At 36.6% G+C, this 25,506-nt stretch overlaps 1 protein-coding gene across 2 annotated transcripts in view; it reads right to left on the bottom strand.

Moving 5' to 3' along the window:
• Window positions 1–25,506, bottom strand: part of GRID2 (glutamate ionotropic receptor delta type subunit 2) — a 671,741-nt gene that overhangs the window by 197,122 nt on the left and 449,113 nt on the right. For both annotated transcript variants that reach the window (XM_053976464.1, XM_053976465.1), the window contains 3 exons: window positions 21,631–21,684; window positions 13,622–13,795; window positions 8,572–8,733 (listed from right to left, as the gene is read on the bottom strand). In XM_053976464.1, coding sequence (XP_053832439.1) covers window positions 8,572–8,733; window positions 13,622–13,795; window positions 21,631–21,684 — 390 coding nt within the window. The remainder of the gene's footprint in view (window positions 1–8,571; window positions 8,734–13,621; window positions 13,796–21,630; window positions 21,685–25,506) is intronic.

Raw genomic sequence — 25,506 nt, 5'->3', positions numbered from 1 at the left:
CTCTCTAAGCTTGTTTTAATGTTTTTACAGTTTTGATGGAAGGGGTTAAAATACTAGAGATGAAACACTGGAGTGAATGATCCCCACAAAGAATTAGAGTTGTTTCAACTCTAGAGTTGTGGCTATACATGCCACAGCCATACTCAAAATCTATTCCAGAGATAATTCAACATGACACACATTTAATCTTTGTATGAGAATTACGATGACCTGAACTATAAAATCAACAGAGCCATGTGAAATGCCGATAATGAAAACCTTTACCCTTCAAAAATTTCTTCAGTTTACAGACTGAAGGAAAAGTTGATGTCTAGGCCTCTCCCTCAAAAAAAAAAAACCCAAAAAAAAAAAAAAAAACAAAAACAAAAAAAAAAAACAAAAAAAAAACAACAAAAAAACAACAAAAAAAAACAACAAAAAAAAAACAAACAAAAAAACCACAAAAACAAAACAAGACAAAAAACCCAAAACAGACCTGGAAAAAATATTTTAAGAATGTACCAAAAAAAAAAAAAAAAACAAACTGGCTCTGGTGTAAAACCCTATGAAATGCACAGTTTTCCCCCAAAACATAAGGCAAGAACTTTACAGTTGTGATTGCTGTTTCACTCGGGAACTTTTCTATTTAAACTGGAAAAACTTGCAATATAAACTACCTAGCTAAGCACATGAGCCTTGCTGAATCATGATATTAAAAGCTCTATTCTTACATTTTCAGTCTGGACAAAATCCAGGAAGGAATACAAAATTTGCATCTCCATTGCAGATTGCTGTAAAATAACACAATGTTCTTCTACTGTTATAAAACACTACTGTGATTCTAACAAAAGTAATGAAATTAATAATTGAGATGATACTTTTAGAATTTACTAGACTACTAGAAACTAGTACTATCAAGGAATAATACATAAATAACTATATATTAAAATAATAATATAAATATTATAATAATACAATTATTTTATGAATGCCATTTACAGTTAAAATCAATAAAATACTTTGTATATATACATATTTAATGATTTAAAAAAATATTTTCCATAATATTTTCTTTCTATGGTATTTACTTTCTTATTCTGTACAAGAACAAAAATAAACTTAAAAAAAGAAAGGGAAAAAGCCAATAGTCTGATTAAGGATACATCTAAACAGACATTTGCAGGAAGACTCTGGCAATTGCAAACCAGACCCTTTCAACAAATGTGCTTAGCAAGACATTCTGATCACTTTTTATCTTGATTACCATCCTGCAATAACCAGACCTTTGTGGATCTTAGACTGGGGTTAGCACACCTCTGGCTAGCTCAGAGTAAAGATAGGGAACTTGTGTTTACCCACAAAATCACTTGAAGATATCCTTTAACTCGGTAAATAACCGAGTTACACAAATATAAACCTTTAACTTAAATTTTATTTCATCCTACTCATGGACCAGAAGCAGAAACCTGCTCCATATACCTGTTCTTTCATTGGTTCTTATCTATTTTTTTGAATACCTAAGGCACAGTTTCACAGAACACAAGATGGAAAATGCCTGTGAAGTGGCACAGACCTGTAGGAGTTGGGATGCCCAGCTGATTGCTCAAAGCCTCCATCTGGACATCTTACCAGATAGTGATTTGGTTATATTATACTTGTTATTTCCTATACTGCTTCCTAAAACTTTCCCTCACACTGGGTATTAAACCTGTGGGTCTGGGGTAGGTAAAGTCTAAAAATTAATTAAACTGTTATAGATGACCTGAACAGCACCATGATTTCAAATGAGCCACAAGCAGGACATGGAAAAAGGAAGGGAAAACTCCAGAACAAAGTGATAAAAGAAAGGACATATTCAACAAAGTAAATTACCATCTCTTCACTCAGATGCTTTGTACAGCAGAAAATAGAAATTAAGAAGACAGGATTTTCAATCTAGAAAATTTAAGTGACTTTCTTTTCCAGACTGAGAGCAGTCCCAATACTTTAAGGAACATGAAGATAAAATGCAAATGATTTTTTTGAGACATGACATAGCAATTTAAAATATTAACAAGCTTTAAAAAATATTTTTATAACCTTTGTCCTTCTTTGAGTAAATATAATTAAAAAATAATTCAAATAATCATTTAACCTCAATTATACTTTAAGCAATCAATCAATCTCTTTAGAAAACACAGGATTCTTTGGAAATATATGTCCCCTTACATACAGTACATGTTAACAGAATTACCAAAGATGTTTTGGAATTTGATCTCTATCCAAAAAACTTTGCATGAGTTTGTTTAACTTGATTTTTAAATGGCTGCAATTGTCAGGGCAAGATACAAACTCTAAGTCTGTCAGCTTTATTTGTCAGGATTCCAATCTTAACCAAAACAATGTTATTTCTAATTTATCTACTGTGGCAATCTATAATTCTTTGAAAATTTTTCGTTAAAGAGTGTCTTAATCAGAGTTTCCTCTCCTAGACCATGTAGATATGAACATAGTGTAATAAGAGCTCCCATTAGAAAGGGAATGCTGCCAGCTGGGGAAGGAAAGAGGCAGAAAGACAAAACAGCAAAGAACTGCCCATATAATACCAACAATACTAAATTTATAGGAAATTTCTTGGAGGTCTTGGTTTCTCCTCCCTGTCTGGTTCTGATCCTGTTGGACCTGCAGGCCATGCAATCCTCATTGTCCCACACAGCCTTTCCACAAGGCTTACACAACTCTAGGTGTTTCTTAGGGCTGACAGAGGGGAGCAGGATATCACCTTGGAAGATTTTCAAGATGCTGCTCCAATTTTTGTGACTAGGTTTTCCCAGTGTGGATCTGTCTGAAACACTTGATTTACGGCATGTGTTTTATCCCTCTGCTAGTGCATAGTGGAAGGGGATCACAGAGGAAATGACCATCTGTATGACAGCTACTGATGCAGTAACTTCCTGATGAGATTTTCCCAAATTATTTTAGTGTTAATCATGATAACGGGCAAGAGTAAAAGAAATGTTTCATTCCATTTAACTCACAGAAACAATGTTATTTGGGGAAGAATGAAGACATATTTGTTATCTACCTTCTCAAATTCTTCTGAGGTTCAGCTGCAACCATGCAATTTCCTGACACATATAAAACTGAAGAGTGAACTGCCAGTTGCTAGGCCAAAAATGTTTTACTTATGATTCTGATCGTTGCTCTGGGCTTTGCAGAGCTGTTATAAAGCTTGGCTATATAATTAAAGCCTACTTGAGTCCCATCTAGACTGGCAAGATAAACTACAGTTTATACATGCTCAGGCACTACTATACTGTAAGTCCCTGAAGAAAGCACTATTTACCTAGCAGTCAGGACCTCACTTGGCAATGTCAGCTTGCCAATCATCAGCTATAAAATATTGTACTTGCTCTCAGCTTCTGTTCAAACTTCCTCTTTTTTTCTTCAGGTACTAGCTATTTTGCAATTAAGGATAAAAAATAGGCTATATCCCGCTATAGGCAGGAAAAAATGCTATAATCAGTAAATACATATTTCATATTTTATTCTTGAAAAAGTCTGATCCTGAGAACATTGTTGAGTTTTCAACTAGCACAATCCAATTTACTACCTGAAAAACAACCTGGCATCTTTTTTGCATGTCACTACTGAGTGTCACTGACATTTCTGAGACCAGAACTAGTTGACAATTCCACCTATGATTCATGAAACAGCAAGAGGTACAGCTCATTTTCCAGAAAGGATCAGCCTCTGTGTTCTAAAACTTTGCTGTTAGTGAGCTAAACAAACGTGACTGGGAAGAGCCCTGAGATATGTGAGAGAAGGCATATGCAGAAATTTGATGCCATCTTGCTGAGTTGATCCTCCCTATAATCCTACTTACATGTATTCCCAGGCTACTCAGGGAGATTAATTTTTCCCAAAGAAGAATTATTTTGTAGTGATACTTATACCTCCAACTGTGAAATAGCTTTACTGAGAAATAAACAAGTGAGCATGTGTTTAGGGATAGCTCCTATTACAAAAGTGAATTTAAACTAATTGCTGGACCTGGCCAAATTCATTAGAAGGATTGTATTTCCTGATGAATTTAACTGTTTATTCAGTTCCAGAATGAGCAGGAACAGATATTAGATTTAAATAATTGTGATGGGCTTAAAATGTTTTCTTTAGGCTTTGTCCAATCAGCTGAATTCACAAAGAAAAAACTGCTTTTGTAGCTGTTTGTAGAAATAGCAATGCATGAGTCAAATGCTCAGCAGTGAAAAGTAACAAATGACAATAAGGAATGATTTAGACAGCTTTTTTACAATGTTAAGAAATGTTGGAAACTCTAATTTCCTCTCATTGCCTACTGTCCTTTACTAGCTCAGTAACTAAAAAGAAACCAGTTTATTTACCATTGTAAATGGGGTAACAAATTTGGGGTAACAAATTTAACAATCGCTGTTGTAGGTTCAACACCAGCATCCCTTTCTCTTACCTTCTTCAATGAGTAGCTTAATAAAGATTTCCCACCTCTTTTCTTATTTCCCCCTCCAGAAATCAAAGAAAGGTCTCCCTCTGCAGCTAAAACACTGCCAGATACTCCTGTTTCTGGATCTTTTCAGAAAAATTCTCAACTCTTTTTCCCTTCAAAACCTTGAGTACTTGAGTATAATTTGACTCCTAGTGAAGCTACACTGAGAGGAAGGACAACCAGAGATCAGACGATGATTTCAGCTCTGCAATACAGATCACCATGAAGGGTGAATTAAGGTGTTGCAGAGGATGGAACTTCTTTTTCCAGGAGCATTTAAGAAATCTGCAAATGTAGTTTCACCCTGAATTACATCAATATCTTACTATGATAGTCCATTATATATCACTACTGGCAACAGTGGTGATTTTAAAATGAAAATGAGGAACTTTTAATTTGGAAACTATTTAAATAACACGTGGTAACTTTCATCTTTTCTTTCAAAATTAAGGGAAACTGGTACACTTAAAAAAAAAAAAAAAAGTATTTAAGTTGATTTTAGAGAATTGAGGATTCTCCAGGGCAATAGGAGATAAAAGATGTTTAAAGAATAAGGCTGGATGGGAAAGTGAAGAATTCTCAGGAAGAGAGATTAAGTGGGGGCTTTTTTCCCTTCATTACTTTTGAATTTTATTGTTGTTCTGATACCTCATCAGGCATTCATCAGTGCCAAATTTGTAATTTCAAAAGTACACAGCTGTGATCCCAAGGTTCTTCTACATAAATGCTCTAGTGAAAGAAAAGAGAAAGTAGGCCACAAAACTAAAGCAGAATACCTGGGTTTTTTGCAATTCCACCTCTCAGCTGCAATCTTTAGCTTTCTTCTGCCTATGGATGGAAATGCTACTGACATCCACACAGAGTAAAATTTCTGTATTTCATTTGGATTAAATTTTGACTTTCAATTTTAGCATGTTACTTCTAGAAATTCATCTCTGTCAGCACAATGCAGTGTAAGAAGTATTTGGATTATTCAATTTCCACCAATAAAATAGTTTCTTATCAAAGCCATCTAACTGAAATAGCAGAGAAACTCAAAAGTGACAGGATGGAAGCACGGTTAGCTGCACAGATCAGGAATTTCTTTGGCATTTGATTCAGTTTTAGCAAGCTAACAACAACTTTGGAATTTCCACTTGCTCCTGCCTTCTTGAATGCTTTCATAATTCTCCTGGCCATTTAAATGGAAAAGCGTGCAACAGTATTCACAAAATCCAAGGCAAGAAGAGAACCAGGCTTGCCTGAATCATAGGTCAAAATACATGGGACTGCCAAATGTGAATTGGAAATTGCTCTGATAGGTTAAGAGCAATTCAGTTTGGAGTCCCTTAGAGACCTATCCTGCCCCTGAATAAGAAATGTGTCCTGGATTATTCTTGCAGTCTCATGAGTTCAAACTGTTAGAATGGGAAGCGGAAACAGATACCAAAGAAATCCTTGAACTATCATTTCTGAGGTAACGCAGATTAACCTGGGGCTGGGTAAAATATAAGCAATGTTCAAAAGAGTCTTACATTTTGCCTGCATCATCATAATTTCTGGTAAAGCTAAATACCTAATGCAGAATAGCAACTTCTCAAGACAACATTATATTTTAAATTATTTTTATGTCCTGTAGTGAAAGTAATAAACAAAACACCATTTTAATTTCTCTTTTTACTGTCCTTTTTTCTTCTGTGTTTACAACACCAGCACTTTAAATATAAGTATGTATTACAAGGAAGTGTATGCAGACAAATGAGGAGGCATTTTTATGAAAAACATCAATAACATAAAGAAAATGAGGCAAAAAACTTACAGGGAAGGGCAAATTCTCAACCTGTTCATATTGACCTGGAAGGCTGCAATATATGTCTGTAAGTATATGGAGGCTGTACACATCATGAAGAAAGGAAATAACTAAGAGAAATTATCTTTAAAGACTGAAGAACAGGAAAAGCAATTTGGACAAGGTAGGAAATGGAAATCATAAGGAAGCAGGGACATTGGATAAATCTGTATCAAGACTGTTACACTTTACAGTCGAGACAGCCACAATACACAGAGTAACACCACGCAATTTCAGAAGGCTTCAAGCATTAGCCCATAGAAAGTAACACCATACCACTTCAGAAGGCTTCAAGCATCTGCCCTTTATTGCTCTTCAGTACAGCCTTTTAGACTCTTTATCTTATATGCATTGCACCTGTGTGCCCTCTGTACTTGCTTGTGACTTGTCAGCACACCTGGGCACTCCAGGTCTCATTACCTTCAATGCTATCCACCTGCTTTTCACAGTGTAGCCCATTGGGGATGAGGTTCAATAGCAGCCCCATTCCCAATTACCACAAACTGCATGGCCACAATTCCCCTTTTTTTCCTTTTAAGTAAATGCCATATTTACCATTTCTCTATAGGGCCCTTGTGAAGAAATAGCAAATGTGCTATCTCTTATGTAGGCTCCACTAACTCTGGAATGTATACTGACATGTGTATTGACCTTAATTCATTCCCTAAACTTATATTACATGTAGTTGTACAACTTTATAAGGTAACACACAAGAATAAGAGCTGTTGCTCTGAGGGGTGTTATCTAACATAGGCTGAATGCAAAGAGTAGGCACCCACTGAACTCTAGTATCTGTTGAGTGCACTTATGCTTATGAAATATAAACTTTTACACTTATGTCTAATCAGAGATTAATACTTGTAATTTACAAACACAATATACACGTTTCACTACCAAACAAACACACTATACTGAAAAATAGAGCTACTCTCTCCCCAGCTCCCACTGTTGCTTTAATAACTTGTCTTGTTCTTTTTATAGTTTTTGTTGTGTTAGTTGGTCACTGTAAGCCTCTCTTTTCCTGCTCTGTTTTCTATTCTTTTAATGTCTCACAGAGCAATCTCTAGGTGGTAGCCAAATCTGCAGCTGCCTTGTCTCCTTTTGATACTGTGTCTTATAGTCTTTCTCCAACTACTTTCTATGTTCTAACAGTAAAAGCAGTACTTGCATCTGTCTCAAAATCTTGTGACTTTGCCCATAGTAAAACACTATGAAGGGTGTAGTTAGTAGTCTTAATGCCTTTTCTTTTCAACAAAGCTTTCTATGTAGACAGAACACTTATTTCCCATTATGTTCCTAGCAGCTTACTTGTACCCCAGGTGTCAAAATCAGTCAGGTCTGGACTAGGTGGTGTCTTCTTGCTGCTCTCAATGCTACGCTGGGTTCCTGTCTCTGGCTGTACCTCGCCCCACAGCCCAATCCCAAATCACATCCAGGTCACCATTATGTTGCAGTTGAGATGGCCACAATACACAGAGTAACACCACACAATTTCAGAAAGCTTCAAGATTAACCCATACAGAGTAACACCACACCACTTCAGAAGGCTTCAAGTGTCTGCCCTTTATTGTGCTTCAGCCCAACCTTTTATACCCCTCATGTCCATGCATGGCACCTGTGTGCCCTCTGTTCCCTTTGGTGATGGTCAGTGTACCTGGGCACTCCATGGCTCATTGCTGTCAATGCTGCTCACCTGCTTTTCACAGCTTTAGCCCATTGGGGATGAGGCTGGCCACAGCCCCACCCCAATTACCACAAACTGTGTACCTACAGTTACAGGGATGGTTTTGGGTGGCAGAATATAGCCTAGAAAATTTAGGGGTTTCCTTACTCTCATTTCTATGATTTCACTTTATTATCATCAAAGGCAGTGCAATGGCAAATTCTGCAGAACATTACCCAAGTGCAATACTGCAATTTTTTCTTTTACAAACAAAATAGTAAATTTATTTGCTTTGCTTTCTAACCTGTGAAACTTCTTTAACAGTGACACTTGCTCACCTTTGACACTTATTCTTCCTTGAACATCCAACTGTTTCAGTAGTTTTGGTAAACAAACTTATTTGTTTTATTTCAATATGATTATTATGACATGGAAAAAACCCAACCAACCAACAACCAAGCCAAATAATGACTACTTCCATTCAGGAACTGTGAATACATAAAAACTCTACTGATAAGAGTAATATGCACCTCAGGAGGATATACTGCCTAATGTCAGTATTTTAGAAATCAAAGATGAGGAAATACATGGAAAAAGTACCTTCTTGATGGTTTCCAACATTGATCGCCCTCCTTGCCAGGGTTTAGAGTTCTTCCTGATGCAGGTGAGGCTGGCCATGCTGTGCCATTTCCTGTCTTCCAGCTTCTTATGAAAGGCATTTGCCAGCAGGAGGACAGTGTCGTATATATACAGGTTTGAAATCTGTGAAGAGATCAAAAGGGAAGCATTAGCATAACTATTTGTAGTCTCCTCCTAGCAGACAGAATTTATAATTTGTTTTGCCTCACCCATAATCCTCTGGTAATTAAGTACTTTATTTGGTTTTAAGAAGAATCTGTGAAAGGCAAAATGTCACACATTTGGGCTTTGGTAAAATCTGCAGCTGGGGGCTGTATCACTAAAAGTGATAAACACTAAACAAACTACACACATATGAGAAGTACAGGCAGCCCAACCACTGGCACAGCTCCACTTGCCAGATTTACAGCTCTACTTATGACCATAAACAGACTTCCTTTTATTTTCAAACAGCTCCTTGTGAGACTCAATTTTTCAGTCACCAGATATTTGGACACCATCAAATTATCTTTAAGGCTGTTTTGTTCTTTTGAAAAGCAGAAACTCAGAAAATTTAGAACAGATTTTGTTGCGTTATTTTGCTCCTGATTCGTGCAGTCAATTCTAGTTGACACTTTGTGGCATGAAATAAGACTCAATGAAATTCTTGTCAGTGTGTAATTGCATGCTGATTCTGCAATTTATAGTGTTTTCTGTCAGAGTGTTTGACATTGGCTGCTAATTCCTTGCAGGACAAACTCTTACAGAGTGGATGTGTGTATGTTTCACTGTGAGCACAGTTGCATAGAGTGTGAGGAAGTTCTAGTTTGGGATCAAAAACAGAACACTGGAATTCAAGAAGAGCAATCACTTGTGTGCCCCTTCCACTTAACCATGTTTTAGTTCTATGTACGTGCCATAAATGCACACAGTGCAAAGTCAGATGTGACAGATACAATTAAAAGTAAAAGAACAGAAGCTCAGGATTCATGAACACTTCTGAAACAAGTAATTTACAATATAGTTTTACATCAGTCTTTTCTGTCCTCAGATGACAGGAACATTTAAGTTACTGACAGTATCATAAAAAGAAACCTCAGCTGTCCTGAACAGAGGTTCTCATGAAGAAAAATTATGTTCAGAAATGAAAAGGACTTCTGGGAATATTATTTTTAGATAACCTATTGGTCATCTAAAGTTACTGAGGGAAACACAGTTTCCTCAGGTGCATGACCAGGGCTCTGTAGAACATTCCTAGAGCCTGACAACAAATTAGCCAGCGGCAATTTGAGGCAAGGTTGCTGGGATTTTTTCTCCATCAATCACTGACAAGCCAAAAGACATTTCCTCAGATTTCTGGAATATGTTGGCTGCTCTCTGTAATGGTCTTTTACACAGTTATAGATGGTGTGCTTAAAGTTCGAAAAGAAGAAAGACGCTTACAAAAGGAAAGTATGGGAAATAGTGGCCCTATTGTGCTTTTTAAATATATGCAAAGACTGGGAAAGCCCTGCAGCTATTGGGAAAGGGTATATGGGAAGGAAGCACAATAATGGTGAAGATCTGAGATACTGACTGGCAAATTCACACATCACCTTAAAAAGGGGGGAAAAAAGTTTAAAAAAAACCCCAAAACCTCTCTTTCTGCCTAATTAGTCCTTTCCACATAACATCTTTTTATGTTTTTATTTCCTTTTTTAAATCCCATCTTTATGCTGGCTTTGCTTGTGTCATCCACAAACTGCTCTGTTAGTAGCACAGATGTAAAGAGCCTCTGATCCTTAGTGCCCTTTTTCTTTAAATGATCCTTCACTGCGTCCTACTTCTAAAAAAGGTGCTTCCTTATTCTTACTTGAGTTCCTCTAATGGCTGTGAACATTTCTATTTTGGTATTCACCCAGGAACAAAATCTACTTTCTTCAGATGCACAAGCCAGGCATCACTGTGCATGACAGGATTAAAAGCATGGATTGAGGATCTGGGCCCAGGTTAATCAAGCATTTTAAAAACAACTGGGATGATTTGCCTTCATATTGTAAACCTACAAAGAATTCAAAGCATTTCAGCTAAACTTGTGTTTCCCCAATGAAGCCAGCACTAGAGGGACATTTGTTGGAGCACGGAGGGGAGGAATTATCACTGGACTGTGAGGCAAGCTTTTTTCTACACAAGTCTTTGCCAAAGGGGAAAAAAAAAAAAACAAATAAAAAAAAACCCAAAAAAAACCACCACCTCTGGAGAGCAGAGGGAATAAGGTCACTAATGAGACTACGTTGGTACATGAAGGGCTGTGGATGCCAAGTCATCATTTCCCAACAAAATGACATTGCTTTCAAGGTAACTTCTGAAACCTACTACCATGGGAATAGAAGACAATTGTCACAGTTCATGAGAAAGGATGCACTCACTAATTTAAGAGTAATATAGCTGGGCCTTCATCAAGTATTAACAGGGCTCAGGAGGACAGAGTTCAGCAGTTATTAAGCATTGTTAGTCCTTCACTAATTGTTGAGTTTAACATTTACTGCAATCAATCACTGATAATGCAATGATAAAGACCCTATAATTAATTCCTGTTTCTCAAAAATCACCCTTCCCTGTCACTACCAGAAGTATGCTTCATTAATATCTGTCCTGATGAACAGAAGGGGGTTGTAATTTAAAGTCACTTTACACCTTTATTAATTTCCCACATAAATTTACTGGGGCATTTAATGCACTGCCTGGTGTCCATTATTAATCCTTTATTTATTCTAAGTCTGTTAGGCTAAGGGCTGGACACTTGCATTACCAAGAAGTATTTAACTGCATAACCTTCTATTAATGCAATTTAAAATTCAGATGTGATTATTTTATCCAGAGTGTGGAAGAAAGGTACTTAGCATCAGATTAAGGATGAATGATCTGGATTATCAACGTTTATTTTATGTAAACCTATAATATTGCACATAGTTTTTAGACAAATGGGTTACAGTACTAAATTTCTCTGTGAATTCAGTTCTTAACTTTCTGCCTTCAAAATGATACAAATTTATAGAATTTGTTTCAATTAGGACAGTTCCAAAGACACAGGGAGACACATCTGCACCAGAATATTTTTCAGTGTTTTAATAAAGATGCTGAAAAAAAATTAATTATTCACACAGACTTTAGGGGGAGTAACTCAGAAAAAAATAAATCAAGAAATTCATCCTTATAATTTCCAGAGAATGTTTCTGATTAGTCACACTTTGATGTCATTAAAAAAAAAAGCTTTAGTAATTTCAATTTATAAACTGTTCCAGCTCCCCACTGGATTAGAAACTAATTTATAATATTGTTGGGTAGAACAAAGAAGCAGCAAACAAACCCCACAGCTACTCAAAGGACTGTGCATCATACGAAGGCACAGGGGAAATTGTGTCAGAGTTTTCCTTCCTTTCAGTTTATAATGCTGTCTCACCCCGCTAAAATAATGAAGTACAGCCATTTCAGGGAAAGCATGAAAAAAGCAACTCAGCTGCACAGAACAATTACCAGTCCAGCTTCCATCATTCCTTTGAACCAAAATACCAGGAAAACTTCCAGTAGGAACATTGTAGCTCTCCAAGCTATAGGTAGATCACAACACACGGGTTAAGGTATAAGATCCAATCTAACAAATTAAATGGAATTTGCCAATTTGTCGAGACTAAACTTTGAATTCTAGAACTTTCCTGGATTCACGCAACTGCTGAAGTGAAAATAAAAGTGAAGTTGAAGAGAAAGACAAATCAAAATGTAAAGCATCCCATTGACAGGTGACTCTTGTTTTCTGTCTTGCTGTAGTCAGGAACTTTGTTCATGAGAACTGCTCTTTGCACTCTCTGACTCCTGCATGTGATCATGCTCTCAGCTTGAACACACTGTCCCTAGACTGCCAAAGTTCGCCCAGGACCATGCTGCCATGACAGAATGGGATTTTTGCACTTCTTAAAGAGTCTGTAGATATATCCTATGCATCAATGGGTGTCACACAGCCCTGCTTGCTTTGAGAACTCTGATAGGATCACTGTGTTTTCTGCTACAGCCAGTTTTTCATGCCATCAGTAATTGCTGGCTGGCTGTTTTGTGAACTAAAATTAGTGACAAAAAGGCTCTTACAACTAATCTGAAACAGGACAAGACTGTCCACACTTTGTCCCTTACATATTTTCCTTTTAAAAAGACAATCTTGAAGACCACCCTATTTTCCTCCCATTGTTTTCTCTCATTCTTTCAGAATCATGACGTGGCTGCTTTTAGCTGCTGGGTCAGATAAGCTCCACTGCTCCCTCCACTGCTAAAAATAATATTATGTAGCCATCTTTCTACAACTGCAGAAATGTTCACAGGAAAAAAAAAAAAAAACAAAACAAAAGTAAAATCAACATATTAAGCCAATTTCACACTCCTGATTTGCCTAAGTTTTGTCATGATGAAGCTTAATGAGAGACACAGAGGACTTGTCCTTGGAAAACCTATGTGAAGTCAGGAGGACAGGGATCCTGCTGCTGAATTTCTGTGGTAGGAACCTATTATAGTTTAATTGTAGTTTGTGATTAACAACACTGAAAATAAGGCCTCCTTGGAACTTTCATATAGATTTAGATGTATACACCAAGGCACTTGAAAGAGATGATGTGGGTACTCCCAGGAAGACTTTGTTATTGACAACATATTTGAGGCTCAGGGAAGCACAGCAGCTCAGGAGGCATTGACTACAGGGAGGAAATTCTTTTGGGTGAGATGACAAAAAATTTATCAGGGCAACAAAATGACTACCCTACTACCTGGAGACCAGGTTGCTTTTTTATCTCTATTGCTGTGGAGCAGGCAAGTTGTTGTTCTTCATCAGACACATTCACTCCCTCCCCAGCTCCAGGTATTTCCTTGTCATGCCATGAGCCATTAAACCATGTGTCGGAGAGGACATGAAAAATAACTCTAAGTTACAGTAAGCCCCTGGGGGAAAACTTAGAAGTTATCTAGAAAGACAATTCCCAGGTGGGGATAGACTGGTATGTAGAGCTACCTCCATGCTTTGGGAGAAAGGGTCCTTCGGATCACACAGTGATGAAGATATTCTGTGGTTGCCACGGAAACAGCGCTGGCTTATGTTTTGGGGGACTGGAAATGTCTGTCGGATAATTGTTAACCTTCCAATTGACCTTCTCACCAGCTCCTGCACATCCACGTCATTTATTTCCTGAAAGATAAGGCAAGGGAGAGGATAGGTATGAGAGTCAAAATTCAGAAAGGTGACCACCAAATTATAAACAAAAAATAAATTGAGTGGACCAAGAGGTCTCTGATTGACACACAGCTATTGTCAAACTCCAATGCAGACTCAAAACCAATATGTGCATGCTCATTAAAATAACAGGTGGTGTTAAAATACTACCCTTAACTGCAAAAGTTCAAAGTGTACTGTGCTCAAACCTCACCAAATATTTGTATTTAATAGCTGTTTCATTTGGGGTTTTCTCTGCCTCTCCTTTTACCTCTTCTGATCTTTATTTAAAACTGTTTCACAGCATCCTTGGCAGATAATGTATAAATCAGTAGGAAGGCATACCATGATGTATTTCTGAATGCAGCACTGCTTAGGAGCAGTGAAGGTAGAGACAACATTTCAGGTTTTAAGTGCTCATTTCCTAGATTCAGAATATCAAGAACCTATAAACAATGTGCTAGTTAGAAATTATTTACCAAAAGGGCAAAGAAAATGTATAAGAGCATGCTAGGTGTAAATGTGATTGTTTATAGCAAGACCTAATTTAAAAACACATTTTTATTCCATAGGGTACCTATTAAGGCTTACAGCTGAAGACTTAACTCTACAGACAAATACTTAAAAGAAAAAATAACTAAGTAAAACCACCAATATTAAGCTGGAAGTATTAACTTTAAGAAAGGTTAGGGAAACTAGAAAAGCATTTTTTAACATAGCATAAATTCCTGCAGGTTGGGAACATGGTGTTTTACACTGTTGAATTATGGTTCCCTGAGGGAAGTTGAATAAGAGGAACATGGGCTCCCAAGAAACAGCAACTGACTCCAACCTTCACATAAGAACTTGAACTTTAGTTAAACATATTTTTTTTTCCTGGTGATTCAAATAGCTGGTAGCTTTCAAAATAATTCCGTGTCTGTATTTTCTTGTAAAATAGTAGAAAAAATATAAAATTTTTAAGCAGGATCTCTTTCTCATCATGCTGAACTGTCTGTCCACAATCTGTCTTAATTATGGAGGCTGATGCCCCAAACTTTCCAGACATGTAAAACTGTGGATATGCCCCCAGGAAGGGAGGTGGATCAAGAGGCTCTTACTGGCAGCCTGCACTTAATATTCCCTTGCATACAGCCACAGTTTATTGAATATTTTTGATTCTCATTTGTGTATTTATAGCTTTGTCATTTTTCAAAGGATACAGCACATCTGCATTGTTAATGCCTGTAATGTAATGCCATCATCTTTTTTTTTTTGCCTTAGCTTCCTGATCTATAGCCATATTGAAGAATTTAAGAGACACCAAGAGAGACTTGATCTAAAATTATGGAATCTTTCTTGTGGAAATGAAGTCAAGCTTTTTGAAAAAGCAGCACTTTAAATGTTACAATAACCACCCCAGTTATTTTGGCTTTTTTTTGCTGTTCCAGTATAATATCCTTTCATCATTTTGAAGAAACTACTTTGGATGTACTGGTATCTGTTTATTTCTCTTAAATTTTGAAAGACATATATGTGAGATGTAAATTATAACTTCTACTCTCTTGACTACAGCAGAAGTATTTTATTGGCCTTCATAGATTATCATAGTTTCTGAATTCATCTGTTATAAATGTTCTTTATGAAATACAGGTGTTTTTTTTTTTTTTTCTGCAAGGAGAAATAACGTAGCATCAGCTGTGTTCAGTGTACTATCTTGCATTTCTGGTTGATTATTTCTTAATGTACCACAGATAATGGCTTAGCTTAAGATGCTGTCTTTTCATTTAGCCTGTATCATTTCACTAGCTGTGAGGTAAAAATATATATATAATGCTGTTTTAGCAAAATACAGATATTTTTTATAATACTTTCAATATAGCCATAAAGGAGAGCTCAAGAAATTTTTTATCTTGATTTTAAATTATATACTTTCTCAGAGGATTTTAAAAAGTTTGCCTGGTTTCATTACACAGCCTGCCCAAACTGTAACACCAAGATTATTGGACTCACTCTAATGTAAAAACAGACTTTTGCATGGCCACATTATATTGCCAAATACTACTTTAAAAGAGATTTTGACTTTCAAATCCTCAAGCATTTATCTTTCCTGGCATAAAAGTGTATTTATGTTTTCTGTATTCAGCACTTTTTGATGCATTTTAAAGAGAATGTTCTCATTTGAACCTCTAGGTTACTACGTCATGTCTTTATACATCACCTGGGAAATAATAACAGAATTGAATCACCAAAGCCATTTTTGTGTGGTGGCCAAGGAGGTACATACACCTATAGATTAGTGTCAGCTATTATTTTAAATGCTGATTATACCATAAATCCAGATTTTAGATTGACAACACAGCAATGTCACGCAACCTCAAATTCAATGTTAGTAATTTGCTATGTATTTTTTTGTCATTTTTTAAATACTTGGCATTGACTGAGTGACAAGCCTTTTATATAATGACTCTCCAATATCATCTCTCATTCTTGAATTTTGGATCTGACTTAAGAAAACTATATAAAGTAACTATTGTATGAGAGGAAACAATTTTCATTTGCACGTCAAAGGAGGATACAGTGTAATGGTATAAGGGCGGCAGATGAAATGTTATACAAGCAGTGAATGTCAAAAAAATTAGAAAGTTGGCCAAGTTGAACTGAGCTGGCACCTGAACAAGTTTAGGCTAGGTTATGTGAGGTGTTTTTTTTTTTTTGGTTTTTTTTTTTTTTTTTTTTTTTTTTGGTGTGTTTTTTTTGTTTATTTTCTTTTTTTTCTTTTTTACATCAAAAATTCAATTTATAGTTCCAAGCCTTTCTTTTGCTGGTCTGAACTTGGAATTAAGGGGAGACTATCCTGCCACAAGTGGAACAAGGATAAAATTAGATGTACATTTCATATAAATAGGCAAATAAATAAGGAAAAAAATGTGGATCTAAATTAACAACTCTTTACAGATTAATTAGGAAACAAGAATTGCAGAGGATCATCTTGACATATAAGGCAAGGCTTCAGTGGGAATCAAGGCCACATACTGGACATCTAATATTTGTCCCATTATGTTAAGATAAGCAGCCCAGGCAGAGACTTACTATTTACCACAGAGCAATTGTACCAGCAGTGAGACACATGGAGGGGAAGAATTTATTTACATGCTCCTGTATTAAGCACCAAACAAAGGAAAAATAACTTTTCTTTTGAAAACATCTTAACTTTGGGCCAAGAAGATAGTTCCAGTAATAAAGTGGACAAGCACTATTTTCCAGTGCATGCCAGGACTTCATCACAGAAAATCCTGACACAGAGGGGAGTGTTTCTTCCTTCTCCAAAAGTCAGCAGAGGAGGAAAAGGTGGCTTAAGGCCTCTAGGCTGCCACTGCCCACACCAGAGAACATTTGCACCCTTCCCAAACTTCTCAGCACTTTCTAAAGAGAAGCCAAGGTAAAGGCATGGCTGGATGAAACCCCAAGAAAAGGAAAAGCAGATTTTGAACTGCGTCATCACTTGCTCCTATGTATCTCCCTTATGTTTTTTTAAGCTTTGCAGAAAAGGATGAATAAAACCTGACAGGACAAGGAGAAACTAATTTTTAGCTTTCACAGAGGAAAAAAAAAATCCAAGATTTTGGATAAAGCAGGGTTCTCTCCATCTCTGCATTAGCTCTCACTGATGCCAGGAGCTGGCAAGTTGGTTGCCCACCTCTTCCAAAGAGGGTGTCATTTCACACAGACCCACCAACCCAGTGGAAAATGTAAGGGTTCAAGTGAAGCTCTAATGCTATTATCAATCATTATCCCTATGAAAATGTTGAATATAAATGAGCTCCTGGAACTGAGCTGTGATTATAGGACCTGATCTAACTGCTCAAGCTTGAAACACGATTATGCCCTACACTCCTACTCACGGTGGAGTGCATTGGGCTTAAAACACGATGAACAAGATGAATACATGGGCAACGGACAAGCCCTCTCCTAGGAAAAAGTCTTCATCAAAAAGAATACAACCTTGTAGGTCCCCAATCCTCTCTTGTGCTATGTAGGCAAACCTGCTGGACCTTTTCCTATAAATCGGTCTTTAAAAGAGTCTGGAGATTTTTTTTATTCTTTCATCAAGAAGGAGTTTTTCCAGACTCTGGTGCCTCTGGTAATTAAAAACCTTTTAACAGCTTTTGACCTCAGTTTACTCATGCACAAATTGAACTCATTTGTTCTTGTGTCAACCTTGTCCTTTGGCTCTTGACAATGATGCATTTATTCACATTCTGTAAGTATTTATAAACAGAGAGCATACCCTCTTTTAGTCTTTGTTTCATAGGCCAACTAAGCCAACCTTTCTACTCTCTTCTTACAGAGATCAGCTTTTCTGTGCACTCATTCAATTCTAATTCTAATAGATCTAGTCACAATTGACCACATTATAGCAGATGAAATCCAAACAATCCTTTGTAAAGTAGCGTTAATATTTTCACTTCCCGTATTCCAGCTCTAGGCGGTGGAAAATGTTTGGGGCTGTCCTTGAGTAAACAATAGCAATAAAGAACTGGTGCCAGCATTGGGTATAGCAAGATAATAGTAAGGTAACCCTGAATTTTTTAACAAAGGAAAATGCTTGAGAGATACATGATTTAAAATGGAAAAAAAAGACATTTCTTACATTTAAAAAGAGCAAGGTAAAGTGACGAAAACCATCCAAATGACCCTTCTTTGGTTCCACTAAAAAAAAATCTGAGTTTACTGTACAGTTGTGAATTAAGAGTCATGAAAGAAATATCATTTTTTATCCTGGAACTTTGAAGCTATATTTACTATTGTGCAGAGGAAATTAAGTAAGTAAAGACAGATAGACAGAGGGAGAGAGAGTGTGAGAAATCCATTCTCACATTTTGTTAAGGCATATTTGATCATGACTACATTCAAATCTTTGACTCCTGCAAATTTTAAATAAAGAACTGTAACATCTGCTTTAAGGCCCTGAAGAAACAGGAACATTTATTTGGAGAGCATTTCCTCAGCAGACTATATTGATCAGAAGAGATTTGCATTATTTGCTATGGTCTAATAAGATGCATAATGTTTTAGGAAATTATGAATTCTTCCATTTTATGGGAACAAACCCCCTCCTCCCACACTTACATTATGATACACACTCTTCAAGAAAATTTGCTGTATTGCATAAAGTGGCAAGTAATGGGACAATAAAAATTAAGGAACTCTTTGCAGGCATTATAGCATTTAGAGGCAGCAATTAAAATAGCAGATGTTACCTCACAAAGCCTAAGCAGATTTCTGATCACAAAATGGAGGGTGTTATTTGCTTCTGTATTACTACAGTCAGTGAGAAGGTTGTATTCCCTTGGCACAGTGATGGAAAAGGAAAGACAATTCCAACTTCTTATGGTATCTCAAGGCAAGGAATCATTTGAATCAGATGCACAGTTTGCAGAACAATGCATTTTCATTGTCATAGATAATTTTAGAATTTCAAATTAGGAGGCAAGAGAAGCAGTGTTATAGTTACTTATTTGACAGTGTCATTTAGCCAATATAGGTACTCAAGCACAGATGTCTAAGCTGTCACAAAAGATTCACAGATGCAACAAAATGGGCAGAGCTCTGAGATAATCTCCCAGTCATATGAAGGTACTGTGGCCATCAACAGGTAATGGATGACCACCTCAAATAGACTGGCACATAAAGATAGCTGGTTTATGTATCACACAGAAAGGGGGCCACAAATCTCTGCATTTCCAAATCCTGCACTGCCAAATAGAGGCATTGCAATCTCATTACTGAACTGGCAAAATATTGCAATAAGCAATTACCCAACATCAAACACTCAGGAAACATGTAGATTTCTGCTGTAATTTGAACATAGTGGCAATGAAAAATTGGGCAAAGGAGAACCCTTGCTGTAGTATTCTCTACTGATCTTATTTATTGCTAATATGATTTCTGCATCCACATAATATTGAAATTATTTGCATTTTTAAACAAACAGAACTAGAAAGCTACCTAAGTGGGAATATGGATTTAGGTCCAGAAGCAGATTAAGCTGAGATAGCACTAAACATATTCACCTTCTCTGAAAGGGAAAAGAGGAATTACAGAATGAGATGCAGAGACTTTAATGACAATGGTTTAGAGCAGTTTGTTGGAATGAATTTAATCACAGCTTTCGTCCTCTTCATATACAAGACTTTGTAATTAAGAAGGGATGATGTACATTTCTCTGTGCAGATCATTCAGCTTTTCCTGCTGCTGTGACTGCAGCCCAGAGAAGGAGTTTTGGAGCGGAGAAGGCAGCTGAGTGGTAACCACTTTGATTGCTCTGCTATTTCATCTGCTGCAATGTGCAAATAACAATGCTTAAAAAGCAGATTTTTTTTTTTTCCCATAGAGAGACTAATTTCTGAATAAAAAGCAAAGCGAAAGCATATATGCTAGGAATGGATCCTCAGTCTTGTTTTGTTTTCTTGAGGGTGAAGGAGCTGAAACAGCTAAAAGCAAGCACCTTCTTTAGATCTTTTGGAAAGTATGTAACATTTAAATTAAAAAATCAATGGCAGTGTCTTTAACTTGAACAGCAGGCTAAAATATCAGCTTTGCCTAAGAAACTGCTGTCTGATCTACTGGTTACAGAGGACAGCTTTAGATTCAGTTGATGCTCTTCTTAAAATACTCAGTGTTAACTCTGAAGTGAATTCTAGTTTAATCAGATATGAAAAAGAAAATATCTATGTTGTTCACATGACCACCTGCAGATTAAAGCTGGGTTCTCTCCCAGCAAAGCCCTGTTCAGTGCTGGAAAATACACACAGTACTAGTCAGGAGCAAGGCAGGGCCCAAACTAATGGTTATGCTGGACTGGCTTGTTTACACAGTATTTCCAGAGACATATTTTTCTTCAAAGAAAACTGGCTAAAAATCCACTGGTTTAGCACAGCATACTAATAAAAATCCAATCATTAAGTATGAAAACAGAAGTGGGCAGTTAGTCAGATAGTATGACATGGAGTTTACATGCAGTCTTTTATCCTGAGAATATACAGGAGCTGCATGATTAGCGTGTTAGGAGATAGCCATCTACTCTGGGAATCCAGCTATTTTAGACCTAAATTATTTTTCAAAAACCTGAATGCTGTCAAACCTGAACTGCAGTGTTCAATACTTCGTATACGAAACTACTTCACATATTGACTTGTCATATTTTACCTGACAAGTTTTCATGGGAGAACTTATTTCACAGTGTAAAAGCAGAATCTCAATTTAGATTTCTTTTTCCCTTTATGAACATTTATATATGACCTAATCTGGAAGTCTACCAAAGAACCTGCCACTAATCTCAGCAGGTTTGGATATCAACCATAATGGAACATTTGGAGAATTCATAAAGGAAAGGGAAACATGGGATTATTATTATTAATATTATTATTATTATTATTATTTTGATTATTAAGAAAAAAAACATTGAAATATAAACAAAACACAAGGACCCCATCACAAAAGATTACATATTAAAAAAAGGCCTTAAAAATCCTGTGAAAACAGTCAGCTCAATTGTGATTTCTTGAGATATTTAGAAATAAAGGTTTTTTTTCAGTTTATTTTCCATTTATTCATGGAGGGACTTCCATTTCAAACAGGCAAGAAAAAACAGGCAAAGTCCAAGAACCTGTCATTCTACTTTTATTAAGCAACATCTACTCCCTCAGTGTCCTTGAATATTGTCATAGCTACTGCTTCCTGTTGGCAAAGTGAGAATCAGCATGAATATTGTCAGTAAGGCTGAAAACAGGATTCATGGTTCACAACAATGTTCACTTGACAGTTACCTCATTTATAATGATCCAGTGACAGTCAAAAGCAACCAAATTAGTCTCCACGACCTGAAACAGAGAACAAACCAGCTATCAGTCAGCTTGCTTGTGAAAGCCAGAAAAAAAAAAATAGATGCTCTCTGTAAATGACAAAAACCAAAGCACATGCTCTCTAGAACTTTTGCTATTGTACTGAGGATAGAGAACCTTTAGCACCATTCTGCAGAAGCATTTGTGTTATTGTTTGACTTGCCAATTAAACTTGGAAGTACATTTCATTGCCAGCATCACAGGAAAGAATATGTTTCAGTTGACTGAGGAGAAAAATGAAAACATTTTTGCCTTAGCACTGTGTGTTGAGAGGAAGCAACAGAGAAGAAGGCAGAAAATTAATATCAAGTGACTTTTGTAAGATTTCTCTATTTCTTGCTTCTAAGGCCTTTCTAGTGCATACCTACCCTGAAAGCCTCTGAATTAAAGAGAAAAACAAAACACACCCAAACCAAAAAACCCCACATCACAAATGCTAGAGTTCACAGAACTACAAAGAGCAGGAAGGAAAGGGTTCTCCTGAGAAAGAGGGCTGTCACAGGGATGATAAATTATAGCCTGTCTCAGGTTCCATGCACAGAAGGCCTCTCATCCTCCTCTCATACATCTTCTCCTTTCCTTTGCTGAAAATTTTTCCATGACCTGCCTTCATGCTGGACTGAACATGTGCTTCCTAACTCCTCTTTCACTCAGTCCTTTCCCTCCTTGAATCCATTACACGTTTGTGGCAAATCACTTTTGAATCCACTTCACAGTGCAAATGAAGAGGATAAAAATACACTTGTTCTTCTTTCATTAGGTAGGAAAGAAATCATTGACAAAAGAGAGGCCAGAAACAAACTCTGGAAAAAGCTGGACACCTTTAAATTTTTTTCCTACATTAAATTGAATTAGGATTAACATGCAAATAGTTTTAAACACAAATTAATTCCATTTTATTTGTATAGTTATCATGCTCATCTGGATTCGTAACTCAAAATTACTGGATACTTAAAACTGTATTGAATATTCCCTTAAGCAACACACACAAAAAACAAAACAAAACAAAACAAAGAAAAACAGAAACAAATCTTGGAACTGACAGTGCTTAAATGTTCAGTTAGATGCCTAGTGCTGGGCTCTTATTATTTGAACATTGGCTTTTAATGACAACCAATAGAAATAGCACTTGCCAAGGATGGTGGCAATTTATACTGTGCTGTGTCCAAAGGAGAACAATTTAACTGGCCACAAATCTTAAGAGCATCAAAAAACCTCACACTGATAACTCTCATTATTAATTCAAAGGCTATTAGAACTGAGGTCACTGTTTGTTTAGCAGAATGATAAGGAAAGATTGGAAATTCTGATCCGGAGAGACTCAGGTGAGGGGAAAGCAAGAGCAGCAGTATCTAACTGATTCCTTATTTGAAACTCTCACAGCACCAATCAGAAATGAGGGGGATTGAGAGCCATAGCTGCTAATGTGGTTGTGGAAAACTTCAGTAGCATTAGCAGCAATCAGGGTCCTTAATTTATGTGGAATTCAATAGTTAAAATCAACCTGATATTTTGTTGTGTTGCTTTGACATTTTCTTGTATTCTCCACTGTAGGCATTCCCACAGCAGGTATAAAAGAATAGGATAGAAACTGAGTAACTGTGATAGGAGGCAGTACAACAGACTGAGCCAGGATGCCTGAACTGGAACATGGCTGCCCTGATCAGATTGCTCATAACAAACCAGTTGGAATACAAACACACCCAGGAACCAAAAAAAGTCAAAAGAGGACAGAGTAGTAACAAAATTCTCAATGGATCATTTGCTTCTCATATAAACTTCCAAAGCATAGAAAGTTTATCCCATTTACAACATAAGCTGTCATTTATTTTTTCCATAAAACAGAACAAAACAAAGCCTTACTAAAGCAGGAACAATTCTGCTAGTCAATCTACATACAGTTCTGCTAAAAGCAAGCAGAATTAAACACACACAAAAAAAAAAAAAAAAAAAAAAAAAAAAAAAAAGGAAAAAAAGGCAGCACAGTCAGCATGTTTTCTGATTTCTTGTCAGGTTCCTAGCAACCTTGTCCTTCCTAACTTTTGGCTCTGGGATGTCTTTTTGGGAACGTCTGCCCTGCTGTAACTGCTCTGTTCAAGATGAGGTCTCCTAAGGTTCCTGTGGCTCCAAGGCAATCTGCCAGTGACACCCTCGAGACAAGTCTTCCAGTGGTGGTAGGAAAATTACAATAACTGTGTTTCACAAAGGGCTCCTAAGCTCTTTCTCTACTTCCAAATGGCAGTCAACCAGAAATTCAGATTTAAGGAATCCACAAAATGAAAATTCACATTTTATGTTCACTTTTTATTAATGTGTTACAAGTGGGCCAGATAATTTCTTTGTGCCTGAAGCTTCAGCTGATCACATTTTCATGTATTGTATCTCCCAGTTTTGCTTCAGTTCATCTAGTTTCTTAATAAATATTTTCTTTGGAGTACCTACTTTGCCCAGATTCTCAGATTTCAATCAGAGAACATATTTTCAATTGAATATGGTCCTAAGTGTCACTGGTTTTATTATGTAAAGCTCACAGACCACTTAAGCCAGTCACTGGAAGAGGCTGACTGGTCTCACAAGTCACTTGCATTATTTCAAACAGCTCAGGGTACTGTGACAGATTTATTCACAATTTGCAAATAACAAGATGAAGTGAACCCATTTTTTAGTTACAGTTGAAACTCCTCAGCGGAAAGATCATGTTTTATCCATTAAACTTTATGTATTCATGAATCTACTTAATACTAAAAACATTTTCAAAAAGCATATGTCAAATTGGAAACTGTAGTTTGAGAGACACTCAAACTAACATACTCCAAGTTTAGATGGGCTGCAAATAGCCCCTGATTTTAAAACTCATGTTACCTTTCAGTCTGCTAGAAGCTGCTTTTTGGCATTTTCCTTAGCCCATCTACCCAAAGCTTGTATTGGTATTGACAGTTAAAAAGATGACTGATAATGCCCTGAGAAAGTTCCTAGATTTTTAAGATAGATTTACACCTGAACTGGGACTCAGCATTAAGCTGGGATTTCAAGGCCGTATCTTCATCCCTGGGTCATTCAGCCTTATCTTTCACAGAAGAGCTGTTCATTTCAGCAGCACCAAAATTCTGCATCTCAGTCTCTCCCTTCTTAACAGCACTTCTGCCAGCATAGCATTTATTATCAATTTAATTTACCTTAAAGTTAGCAGTGAACACTCTGACTGTGTCTGTAGGAATTGCAGGACACTATAATGTTATCATCATCATTAATAACCTTCCCATATTCTCTACTTGTTGTGCTCCTTATGTTTTTCAGTGTAGATAAATGCACTGGCACATCCACTGTTTTACAAAAAATAAATAAATGCAATGCCATGCACACCTTCAGTTTTGATGTTTGAGGGAAAAAGTTGCTCAATCCTAAAATTTTCTTCAAATTCTAAGAGTAATCATATGCATAACCTTACCATCAGAAGATTATCTCCATCAGCAGCTATTAAGCACTAGTCTGCAAGTAGAAGACTATAATAAATCAGTTTTAAAAAACCCCAAACTGTCTAAAGTCAGCAGTAACACAACCTAGATTCAATTATTCATCAGTATAGCAGTCATTACTTGCACATAGCAGGCCTTTACAGCCATGACACAATGTTCCAGAATGCCCTTGTCTATCTACTGCATTTGCTATTCTCTTTACTTTAAAAAGCCATTGCATTTTCACATACAAGGGATGATAAATAAGAGTGAAGATAAAAAAAAACAACAAAAAGAGCACGGCTAGGTCTGCTTAAAATTGACCATAACCTAAAAACCACAAACA

The sequence above is a fragment of the Vidua macroura genome, chromosome 4 (assembly GCF_024509145.1).
Source record: "Vidua macroura isolate BioBank_ID:100142 chromosome 4, ASM2450914v1, whole genome shotgun sequence".
Taxonomy (NCBI): Eukaryota; Metazoa; Chordata; class Aves; order Passeriformes; family Viduidae; genus Vidua; species Vidua macroura.
The sequence above is the reverse complement of the archived record's forward strand: the minus strand, read 5'-3'. Positions and strand labels throughout refer to the sequence as shown.